General features: G+C 34.2%; 1 protein-coding gene across 2 annotated transcripts; it reads right to left on the reverse strand.

Moving 5' to 3' along the window:
- Window positions 1-2,344: 2,344 nt before the first annotated feature.
- Window positions 2,345-12,886, reverse strand: LOC149779497 (synaptosomal-associated protein 47-like). 2 transcript variants are annotated; one of them, XM_089940187.1, is made up of 3 exons: window positions 12,681-12,886; window positions 7,562-8,552; window positions 2,345-2,689 (listed from the first exon to the last, which is right to left on the reverse strand). In XM_089940187.1, the coding sequence occupies exons 2-3, from the start codon at window positions 8,535-8,537 to the stop codon at window positions 2,382-2,384; spliced, it is 1,284 nt and encodes a 427-aa protein (XP_089796313.1). In that variant the 5' UTR covers window positions 8,538-8,552; window positions 12,681-12,886; the 3' UTR covers window positions 2,345-2,381. The 2 variants fall into 2 exon arrangements, with proteins under 2 accessions (XP_089796313.1, XP_089796314.1); XM_089940188.1 differs by having other exon boundaries at window positions 12,676-12,886.

Below are 12,886 nucleotides of genomic sequence, written 5' to 3' on the forward strand. Positions count from 1 at the left end.
CATCATTTGTGGGGTTAGATGGAATAGAAGATAGCTTCGTAGCATACTGATGAATCACTTTACTTTGCTAATTTGCATTTTCATTTCATTTAATTTAAATCCCTTTTTCCAAGCTACATTTTTTTGGGGTCCCATTTGTCAGAGTCGTTTAAGGTGCACACTTTTACAGATCAATCACATCTCACCTGTCTCTGCAGGGTAAAGTCTTAGGCTCAAAAGCTTGGAAGTAGCTTCCCATGGATTGGTGGTTCTTCCTCCACCAGATATACCAGCACTGAAAAATGGCTTTAATTCTACAAAAACACAAACCCCAGCAATATTTAAGGGAAGTAACTCTTGCTTCACAGTTTGGTTATTGCATGATTTCTTGCATAGAAACAAGTCTTATGCCTTTTCTTGGTTGTTCGACTTTCTGATACTGAACAATAACATAATTACCTGTTACTTGTTGAAGCATACACCTTAAACAAAAATTCCTCAAATTAAATCCAACTGAATTGTTCCAAAAGAGGAAATAAATTTAGTTCTATAAAGTTGCCATATTTACTTCATAAGTTTATTGAGCAAGAGGCCAAAGTGGGCTAGATATTGCTCACCCAGTATCTGACAAATGTAAGCTTTTACAAGAAAATTTATACATGGTGTTAACTTTTGGAAAGAAAGAAAAGTTTGGTGTGCTTGTTTGCCACATTGTCTATTAGGCATAACAAAATATGTTTCGAGTTTCATACTAAACAAAAATAAATCTGGACTGCATGGACAAAACAATAATTTTAAAACTCATTTTATCCCCTTAAATTTACCAAAATTGAACCATAGTTGCATGACCCGATTTTCTTCCTCTGAGAAAAACCTTGCCAGTACTACCCCAAAACCTGATGTTTTATTATGGTTAGATATGCGTTCTTTATATAATTACTTAATAATCTGCATCTGTCTGATATACAACTTCTTGTAAATTGAACCGATAGCAATTAGCAAACAGCATGCAAAGGTAGCCATCAGTGAATCATGCATTCTAGTGCATGTCCTGTAGTAAATAATGTCTAAATGTGCATCATGGCCAGTACTGTTACCTATGGAATATGTCATGCAATACCATTTTAATTTGCTTAGTGGCCTTTAAGTTTAGCAATGACTACCGGTGTACATCAGAAATGTACGAACAATACCTACCTGGGTTTGGTTGTGCTAATCCGTCTTTCAGAAAACACAACACAAGTTCATTCCAAACACCACTTTCCAAGCTAATTTAGTATATAAATTACTAGTCTTTTTCTAAGCACTATTTTCATTTGATATATTTTCATCAGCTTTAAATGACAGGTTATTCAATTTAATACCTAAGATATTATTTTACTAATTTATTTAACAAGTATTAACATTCATAAATACTGTATTCCTCCATCCACCAACAAAATTCTTCAAGTCTTAAATATTTTCCAAGAGAACTATCTTCAGAACTCAAATACTGCGATTCTCAATAGATCTGATCACAGGTAATTTGCTTTTCTTTAATATGCCAACTGCTGTTTTGTTGTTGTTGTTGTTGTTGTGGGGTTTAACGCCATTTTTCAGCACACGATAGGCTATACATGGCGGCCAGTATTAATGGTGGAGGAAGAACCCGGGAAAACCCCGGAAAGAACCACCGACCCTCGAGAAGCTACTGGCAAGCTTTCTCACATACCCACATTGGCCGAATATTAGACTCAAACCGTGCTGTTTTGTCTTCCTCTGACAGTGATAAGAAGGTCGGTCAATCAGGTACGGGATTACCTCACATTAATATTCATCAAACTCATTCCCTACCAAATCCATCCAAAATGATGACTCTGTAAGTGCAAATTCAAGTTTGAGCCAAATCAAATAGGAAATATGGCTTCCAGAACAGTAAAAAACCCAGCCAATCAGATGCAGGATCAAATAATTAGTATACATCGATATAAGTATATATTCTAAGTCTGATCAAGAGTGGTAGTTAGATGCATGATCATCAAATTTGTATGTAATTATCTTGCTAATTAACAAACTTGTTAAACACCTAAATGATATAACCAATATTCCAAATTTAATGAAAATCGGATAAGAAATATTGCCTCCTGAGAGGTAACAAGGTTAACCAATCAAATGCAAGATCACCTCATTAATATGCATGGACTCATTATAATACTCATCAGAGATTTTCATAATAAAAACTTCCAGGTTTATGTATAGATGGAGTTCCAAGCAGATATTTTTTTTACATGTCACATTCAATCACTATATAAAGACCTCAAAAAAACTGGTTCAAATACTTTCTACTTCTGAGTGAAGAACCAACAAAAAAACATGCAGAAAAGAGTCAGTTTTGTGTTTTTATCAAATCAAAAACAATTTAGTTATGTCAGAGCTTTCATTCTCCTATTGGTTGCCAAAATGCGGTCATTGGCCCTGTCCACTTTAGTAGTCAACTTGTCCAGATTTTCATTCTGACACACCTCCTCCTGCTGGACACTAAGAGCCAGGCCTTTCAGGTTCTCCAGTGTCCGACTGATTTCAGCCACTTCTTCATCACTGACCACTTGCTGCTGAGCTGACTGCTGGATTACTGGCTGCTGACCAGGGGTCATAACATTTCTTTTTTCAAGTCCTCCTCTTGCACCATGGGAACCATCAATTTTAGAAGGGCAATCTTGTGTGAAAAGGTCTGGAAAAAATGTAAAATCATAAGAAAGTGAATTTAAGTTATTTTATCTCCATCACCTTTAACTTCAAAAGCAACTTGAGCTGGAATTACTTTTGTTACCAATAATGGCATATATATTCAAAGGGTCACAACATTTCAATACCCAATACCCACACAGGTCAGCCCAGATCAGCTGCCTCAGTACTTGGGGAAAGGAACTTAGTTACGACTTTCTCAGCATGATGAAGCCAATATGGTTTTAAAAGTGCCATTAACAAGCAACAATGACAAATGTGTATGTATAATTTTTATTTTTTTATAACCAGCCTATGCACTTTCAACTGTCAAATAGTAATAACATTAAACATGAACCATTCTGAAAAAATACTTCTACTACTGGTAGATCCTAAATCATATAAAGTTTTGTAAATCAATGTCTTTTGTTTGTGTATAATTTTTGTTTTTATAACCAGCCTATGCACTTTCAACTGTCAAATAGTAATAACATTAGACATCAACCATTCTGAAAGAATACTTCTACTACCGGTAGATCCTAAATCATATAAAGTTTTGTAAATCAATGTCTTTTGTTTACTTTTTGCCTTTTTAGTCTTAGTTCTATAAATGCCTTCGACAAAGACTTAATGAGTAAAGCGTTTAGGCTAGTGAAAATCAAAAATCTAGTTCTGTACTGTTCATTGCCCATTTTAATTTAATCATCTCAATCTGTCTCTGATAACCCTTGCTGGATCAAATGCATGCACTTAAAATAGACTGTTCTTCTCCTGATATACACAGTATATATATCATTGATTTTTAAATCTCTGAATTTGCAGGACATGTCTAGCACATCAAAGATGCTTTGACTGATACATACTCTGAGCAAGTGTCCATCAGCCTCATGATATCCAAAAGCAAACACCTTAATTAAAACCAATCAGTTTGCAATCTCTAATGAAGTTTAATTTGGTTATTCACATTTATCTTAAACAGTTCTTTACAAATGCAATCCTTTGAGGTATCCAGTGCACTTTAAAGAACTGTTATTCACCACATTATTTGCATTATCTGTATATATGACTGATCCTTAAATCTCTATACTTGCACAATGTGTCAAATCAAACGTTTTGACTGGCACATAGCCTACAATATATCAAATATCATTATGTCAAATTGTATGATTAATTTATCCATTAAACTCTTCAAAAAAAACATCATCAATACAGAATTTACAATTCAAAGATCACTGGGTCTAGTTTACAGATCGTTTCTTTGTTGGACAATCAACAAAGGTCTTGATGACTATGTCTAATGTAAACATGACTAGGTTTAAGTTACACAAGCATTGTTGGACAATTGAACTGAGGTGTCAGTAAGCTAGTTTGGTCATTGTTTTCCCAACTGTTTAAACATTTCACAGCCACAACGCACAAGACAATAGAGGTGTGAAAGCTTATCTCCTGGACTTACCAAAATGCCATAAAATGTAATGAGTCCCTAGGGTCTGCACTATAGATGTTAAATTAGTCCCTCATGCCACTTGGATTTAACAACAGTGTGCTGCAGAATATCAGTACATTATACTGTACCTTTAAAGCAAAATATGTGAAGCCCAAATTAAGACGAATAGATGACAGCAACAACTCCTAACTTTTAATATCATCCTCCAAGACTTCTTATAAAACTTTACCATCTGACATTAGTCTAATTTACTAGAAATGTCCCTCAATTCAGTCTTACATATTTTTGAGGCAGCAACTCAGCTAATTGTCAATTAATAAAATATTTTTCACAAGTGCTCTTCAGGTACCTTGATGGGACTGATGCTCTAACGTCTGAAAAGAATTTCCAGGAATTCAATATAAGACCGTATCATTCTTTTTAAGCGCCAAATGCCAAAACAATCTCTGATATTCTTGACTGATAAGATTTTCAAAGTAGCCACTGTGGAAGTCATATTGGATGACAGACCAGCAATCATCTTACTGGGACAAACTGGTCACCCTTAAATGACTTTTAGTGAAAAAACCCATGCTGATATGACTATTCATGCAGGACAGTGACAAGATTTTCAAGATGTTCATTGTGGCTGCAATGTTTGAGATAAGACTGACACAATTATCAGTCATAGCCAACTAAATTTCATGATCTGTCTTTTGGTGAAACCCAAGGTTAATATGACTTTCCATTTAGGTTGTGTAACACTCACAACATTTTCTAGATGGCTGTCATGGTGGCCATCCCAGCTGTCATAACAAGTCTCCTGGTGAAAGGCCCACGTCAATATGACTTTCCATTTAGGTGGTGTAGCACTCACAACATTTTCAAGATGGCTGTCATGGTGGCCATACCAGATGCCACAAGTCATGGTGGCCATCCATGATGTCAGACACCATCACTTTCATTTAGCAGCAACTTTACATGATAAACAGTGAAAGCCTCATATTGATACGACTTTCAATAAAGAAGAGTAACAATAACATGATTTTCTAGATTGCAGCCATACTGGATGTCAGATAATAAATAAAAAAACATTTTCATTTAGGACCAACTAGACATCATATGTAGTCTTCTGGTGAAAACCACATACTAATAACATCATTTGATTTTCTATTACTTTTTTCAACAAACTTTTTCAGGTCTTTTCCAAAATATTTCTACTGGATGAAATTGACTTTTTCAAGGTTCACAAATAAATAGAATTAAAATATATTTTGAATAAGAAAGCAATAATTTTACAAATCAAAACCTGTTTATATTTGGAGACTCTCCCATAACATCAGAATTAGACATAAAACTATGTTCTAAACTGCAAGGTGTTTCACTACAAACAAGTACAACATTTAAATTTGACATTAATTTTCATGCAACTCATTTTAATTTAAAAATAAAAATGTTAATTGTGCATGCAGGCATGATGAAAATTTCTTTTAGAAATGCACTGCTTTAAACTTTGACGAGAAGTTCTTAAAACTTTTATACCTTTTTATCAAAAGCAGGACTGAATTCTTTTTACAAAAAATATACTATGGCAGATCTCAAGGAAAATGTCCCCATCATCTGAATAATCAACATGGTAAACAATACATAGGTCACTGTAGGTATATGCACACAGGTATATGTGCACAGATAATTACAAGTATATGCACAAGTAAATGCAGATATATGCACACCAGTAAATGCATACACATGCACACAGGTAAATGCATTTATATGCACACAGATAAATAACAGTATATGCACACAGGTAAATGCAGGTACATGCACACAAGTATATGTAGCTATACACATGAAGGTAGTGCATTAGTAATTTGCAAAAACATATCTATACAGAGAACGTAATTTTAAAGCAATGGAAGAAAATATTAAGTTCAATATCATATAAAAATTGTTTAAAAGTTTGTTTCCAAATGCCATGCTCACAGGGGGCTTCAAGCGTAAATCAAGGAGGCCCTGCCAAAATGAGCCTTATAAGGCCACATATTCGCTAAGGCTGTTCCTTCATACAATAATGCAACAAGATAAAGAACTTTTATTTGTTATCATCTATATTATTTTCTGAAAAGTACATGGTTAGTTAGCTTCTCTGAAAAATTTTTCTGAAGTCTGAATTACCCCTCTATATTGCTGTGACTGGATGATGAAAAAATTGTACATCATCATCATCTTAATGAAAACTCCTGCATGATGTTACTATCAGAACCTGTGCAATTTTCTTTCACTTCACTCACATTCGACAGCAATTATTTTAATCAATTTGACATTTATCATTTTTCCACAGCAGGGAGTACAACTTGTTACTGACTTTCATAAAATCATAACTAAACTTCAAATGGACTTTAAATGAAATAATGACATGTAATCGTTTCTAGTGTTGATAAAGAAACATTTTCTAAAAACAACTTCAAATTTTGATTCATTATGCAAAATATATTAATAATTCAGTTCATAAGGCACTGGCATCATTTTCTTAATATCTGAAATTTGATTTGGCACCATGTATAATCTTCATTATAACTAACAAAGGATTATAACTAATGGAATGATCATGTTTTCAATATCCAAAGGCATGCTTTCAATAAGCATCAGAACATGTGCAATTTTGGTTTGCTTTCATTCTAGTGTGAATGTGATTCTTTAAAAATTTGTTTGACATCTTTTCAAATCACATATATAATACAGTATTAATTGAGTTCATGCATTATTGCCATTATGTTAATGTCATTTACAATACGGCTTGAAAAAACAAAATTAGGTCTGTTAATTTATAAGGGCAATAACAAAAATAAATCAGTAGCCTACCCTGTCCTGTGTGTGTGTGTGTGTCTCTCTCTCTCTCTCTCTCTCTCTCAATGAAACTCATAAACTTATCCTTGTAGTGATCATAAACAGTAAACCTAGCTTATTGAGACCACTTCCATGGCAATCATTGCATGCTATTCTCCAAGAACATGTAGAGTGCAATTCTCCATGAGAAGCAAATCCATCAGGACACGTGGAAAGATGGTCGAGGAACTTTCTTTTTTTTAATTCCTCTTCGTGATCTTCCCAACTCTATTGCAATATATAGAGAAATGAAAAGTCATGCGAGCTGTATTGTATGTTGTCAGTCAAATGTTAGGCTGTTATAGTTCTCTGTGGGACCACCAGTTTTCTATCCTGGATCTAGTTTCAGCAGAAATCCCATTGACTGCACTGGTGGATATTACGATTCCCACCACCCCAAGAAAGCATGGGGATATAAACATTTTTGCATCCAATGAATTGGACCAACTGGTTGCTTTAAAGACCAACAGTAAATCGCATTCCACAATCAAATTGCATTGATACAAGACTATTGGTTAGACAGAGCGAATTAAAAAAAAGCTTCACTGCACAAAAAAATTTACAAACCTTTATGTGCATCTTTATGAAGTCGGCTACGAGCGGAGACAGCGTGTCTAACACAGAACACAGTATCAGGCGGAGTATCATACTCTAGCTTGTACTTAGCACACTTGTCCAGTACCTTGAGAACAGCCACCATGTCTGAACTTACAACAGCATACACCAGGTCTGCCAGACCAATGTTGTATTTTATAATCATTATCTCCCATGGGGATACAACTCTTATTTTGGAAACATCACCCCATTTCAGATACTGTACCACCTTCTGCTTGGAAGTTAACAGAATTATTCCTTCTTTAGCAATTCTGAGCAATCCTAAATTCTGAGTATTCACTTTTCCAGTTTCCAACCTTGTGTGTAGAACTTCAAATTCAAACACATCTGGAATATCAGCCCTTGACACTATCACTGGGTCTACTTTTGTGTATTCTGCTGGAAGTTTCCAAGGACCCAGCCATTTCTCCAGCCCTGTTACCAAATTATCTGCAATATCAAGGTCTTGATGAAGGTCATCCATGGTTGCAATGGCAAGGTCAATCTGATGACCTTGCTGTTGTAATGTATTGGCAGCATTAGTCAAAGTCTTTTCAGAATCTTGTAGAATGCCAATCAATTTCTTTCCCATTTTAGTCTGAGACCCACAACTAAACGCTGCACCTTTTCTTCCTTCTTTCCTAAAGAGTTTTGAACTCCAAAAATGGCAAAGAGCATTGTAAACACTTTCTCTATCCTCAAATGAGGACAGCCAATGTTTGTCAGTCTTTGTGGAAACAACAATTGCCCCAAAAACTAAACCAGTCGTTGTTTTTTTTACATCTGTAAGATTATCATATGGGATGATAAGGATTTTATTTTCAGAATCAAATATAATCACATCCGATTTGAAAGCAAGAGTGCCATAGATCCACTTTTTCTTGTCACCGAGGTAAAGAGAGCCGCTGTACTCTCGAATGTTTATGTCTGGTTTCTCTGTCTTCTCCATCTTAAGATTCTATATCTACATAAAAAAATTAAAAATAAATGCGTGTAAATTTAACTCAAAGAGAATCTGTCACTGTTCCTTTTGGTATCCATTTAATTTCAGAAATCTGTAAACCAGGAATAAAGCAACAACAAAAATTGCTGTAAATACTGAATATCTTGGGATTTAAAATACAGTAAAACCTTTCCTGAAAGACCACTGCTATGTGAGACCACCTGTCTTGAAAGACCATAATCACAATGTACAAATTTACTGATTATATAGCATTGTTGACTATTATGAAAGACCATCTGTATTGAGAGACCATAATTTTTTGGTAAAAAAAGAGGTGGTCTTTCAAGACAGATCTCTACTGTACTTTCTTTTTTATCTGAAACATTTGTAACAAAAAAGTAACAAATTATTTACTTAAGTCTGAAAATATTCAAAATTTAATTTACCACCACATCCAAAGAGCACTAATGAAATATTATCTTTCATCAAGATGTTTTTATATTCCTTTTATTCTTTTTTCTTGACCTGTTTTTCTATCTGCTTTTATACAATAAATAAAAGTTGTAAGATTATCAGGAAATGCGGTTCTTCTTACATATGCAGTTATCACAATAAAAAAGGCTCCCATGCTCTATAAAAATAATAAAGCTTTCATGCTTAAAGAAAGTAAGAACACAAAAGTTATTATTTAAAGTTAGAGATAATATTATCTGTTGTACAGTTACCCCATATGCACCGACAAATTGTTGGTAAGTGTATATTTGTTGGGGCTGGCAAAATTCATGCAATTCTTACGTTTAGGGGACCGTAATTTGCAATACAGAAAAGTCAATGATGGTTCAAGGAATAGAAAAATATATCAGGAGTAAAATGAACCACATATTCTGGCCAAGTGCCATCTTTCAGCTGGAAATCGAGGATCAGGCGTGGAAGGAAGGTCTTGGAAGTTACTTACCTTGTCTATTAATTAGTATGATAGACAGATTCTGGTGACATAACGGATCATAGAAGTAATCTGAGGAATTTATGTCATTTGGTGTTATTTTGTTTCTTCCAGTGCACAGAAATAATGAAATGCAATGAAACACCAGAACACATCGAAAACATAAAAATGCACTTCAATTATACTGGATATACCACAGACAACCATTGATAAATTCATAACTCTGATAATTAAGTTATATAATAGAGTGGACCTCTCCGATGGCCTACATGGTTAGAGTGTCCACCTTAGATGCAGGATGTTTTTTCAGTATAGTACCTTAAAATAAATCACCTTAATGTACAATAAATATATGTATATTTATTATACTGATAAGGTGATTTCGTGTTGTCACAGGTTTCGTTGTACTTTATTGATAAAATGTCAGACTCAGTGGTTGCTACCTCTACCAGGTGCTCAAGGGAGAGAACTGATGCACATTTCTGGTTAAAGACAAGACGGAGGGTATGTTATGATGCAACCCTATTCCCATGAAATGAAGATCAGTACCACAATATTTTTGGCACATTCTATATTTAGATGCATAAATAAAACCTCTCCAGCGTGAAGCCCTCCATGATCCACATATTCTGAGCCATATCAAATTCTTACCAGTAACATATAGTTTAAAAGAAAAGCCAAATGGTTTCCTTTGCACAAGTTATCATGAAAATGTTCCTGCTATTCATGAAATTATCCAATCTGTACAAAAATTGTAAGATGGTGGCACTTGGCCCGACTGAAGTGCCCTCTGGTTATGTTGTTATCGCTACACATTGAAAACAAGGAAGCACACTTCAGTTATATCGTATATGCCCTAGTGTATCATTGGTTGTGTATGTATAATTCAAAACTTGATAATTTAATATTAGTTATGTAACAGAGTCACATGTACTTTAGTTAATGCCATCTAATGATGTAACAGTAAATTTAACAGGCAGGAATTGGAGAGAAAATTAACAAGAAGCTAGAAATTCTGTAGTTTAGCAACAGTTTAGAATTTAATTTTATTATTACAGCATGTATTACAATGTATACATTAGTTTAATGCTTAATCTATTAATAATAAATAAATATTATTAATGGTGCATCAAACAAGACAGTGATGTAAAGGTAATTAAAAGGTGGCATGAAAAAAAAGTTAAATTTCATAAGGTATCGGCCATTGATGACTCATCTAATTAAGGTGAGTAAAACACATTTGCATAACTTTGCTCATCACAATGTACAATGATGTTTTAACTGAAGCACCAAATTATCTAACATGAAAGAATAATTGCTCATTATAATATATATTAATTGAATTCTTTGCTTTTGATGTCAGGACAGAGACAATCAATTAAGAATGGATTAATGAAATGTAGTCATTATACTTATTTGCCCTAAAAGCATTGTACTGTAAATTTCGCTTTTAGTTTTTATTAAATTATGTTATCAGTAATGAAATTACATGTTATTCTATGTGCCTGTGTATGATTCAGGTTTTTAACATAGCTGTAACAGTTTTTTCAGTCATATTGCTTAGATATCTGCAGTGTGGCAGTTTATAGTTATGTCTAGCACTGAGGCATCATGCTGCAGACATGTAACATGATGTCCCACCCAGTCACATTATCCTGACACCAGGATGACCAGTCCTTACACTAACCTCTTAATGCTGAGCACCTAGCGAGGCGACTGTTAGTACCATTTTTAGAAGTCTTTGGTATGACTCAGCCGGAGTTTGAACCTGCACCCTCCCGCATCTAAGGTGGACACTCTAACCATGTAGGCAATCGGAGAGGTAGCAACTAAATACTCAGTGAATATAAATATCGTTGTGACTGCTAACTGTAACCAGCAGTTTGTTTTTATTATTACTGCTACAAAATAGTATAAAGCCTGCTTGATACCTTGGGATATGAAATTAATGTAGCAGTAAAAAAGATTTATACAAATTTATGTTTGTATCTTCTCAGATGAGATGTGATTGTTTTCTGTTTGAAGAACAAGACCCCAAACCCACCCTGTAATAATTTAAAAGAAGTTTTTTAAGTTTTTAAGGTTACTCACAGCTCAGGCTGTTGTAGCATCTATACCCCCTGCATAAACATTTTCATTTGACTGTGATTTTGTTGTAATTTTACACTGTTTAAAAAATAAGTTAATATTATTATGACAAAAAATGCCAGCACAATCCAACTATACAATAAAGCAAATGCAAAATAAATAAATAAATAAAAAATAAAAAGTATATACAGTACTGTATTCAACTTTTCACTGGAAATATTAGAGAAAAATAAATATTTTATGTAAACTTTCAGTTATAAAACAATATTTTTAGATGAATTAGTCTAAACAAATTCTAATACAGGTAGGCATTTAAAAGGAATAAATGCCTGATTGTCTTGTTACATTGTCTTTATAGATTAGTAAGGAGGCAGATGTTACCAATCCCTTTTGTTTTTCACTTTCACATGAATAAAAACAAGCTTTACACAAAATATGGCTTTTGGAGTGGACATACACTCATAATTATAAATTCTGAGTAATTAAAGCTGCAAATATTCTGGACTGGCCAAGGCACATTTCCACAAAATTTCATTTTATATACTGCATACATTTGTAAAGTATGCCTCAAGAACAGTCTGGTTATATTCTCTAGTGACTGCTTCATTAATTAACAACAAAAAAATGTTCCATTACTGGATTTGTTTTCAATATATACACTGTACAAAAAATGCTCACCTTTTTGAGAATTCTTTTTCTTTTGCAGGCAATACAATAAGTTGTTTGCACTTGCTATGAACAAAAACCATGAAAAGGAGTATAATTTATTTGCCAATTTGTTATTTAGGATGCGTTGACCTTCTCAAAAATACCATATTTATTAACCGGAGATGAAATTTTAAATATGACCTGCTATCCCTACAATGTGTCCGTCTTTCTAACTTCTATACACCCTGTCCTTCAGCCTTAGGTTCAAGCTAATGATTATTTTTTTAACATTCAGGTTTTGTCAGCCACCCGTGTGCATCACTGTGATACAGGAATGACGATACAGAAAATATAACAATCCCAACACGTACGATTTAAAAAGATGTAGTAATGAGATCATTTGGAGACTGCTGTACAGCCTATACGCATTTCAGGGGTTGGGGTAGGGTGGGAAGGAGGGGCTACCGTACAGGCAGACGCATTGTTCTCTCTTGGTATCGGTCCTTAATATATCGTTTCACTTTTGCAGATTCTGCATATGGCTTCCCTTTTAACAACATGAAGCCTCTGAAATTAGTTGAACCCTGGAACCCTAAACATCTCCAGCAAGGAGCGGATGCTATTGATGTTATTGATTTCGTCGGCCATATTGGTCTTGATAAACATATTAGGCTAG

This window comes from Sinohyriopsis cumingii, chromosome 17 (genome assembly GCF_028554795.1).
Source record: "Sinohyriopsis cumingii isolate HCF-2022 chromosome 17, ASM2855479v2, whole genome shotgun sequence".
Classification (NCBI taxonomy): domain Eukaryota; kingdom Metazoa; phylum Mollusca; class Bivalvia; order Unionida; family Unionidae; genus Sinohyriopsis; species Sinohyriopsis cumingii.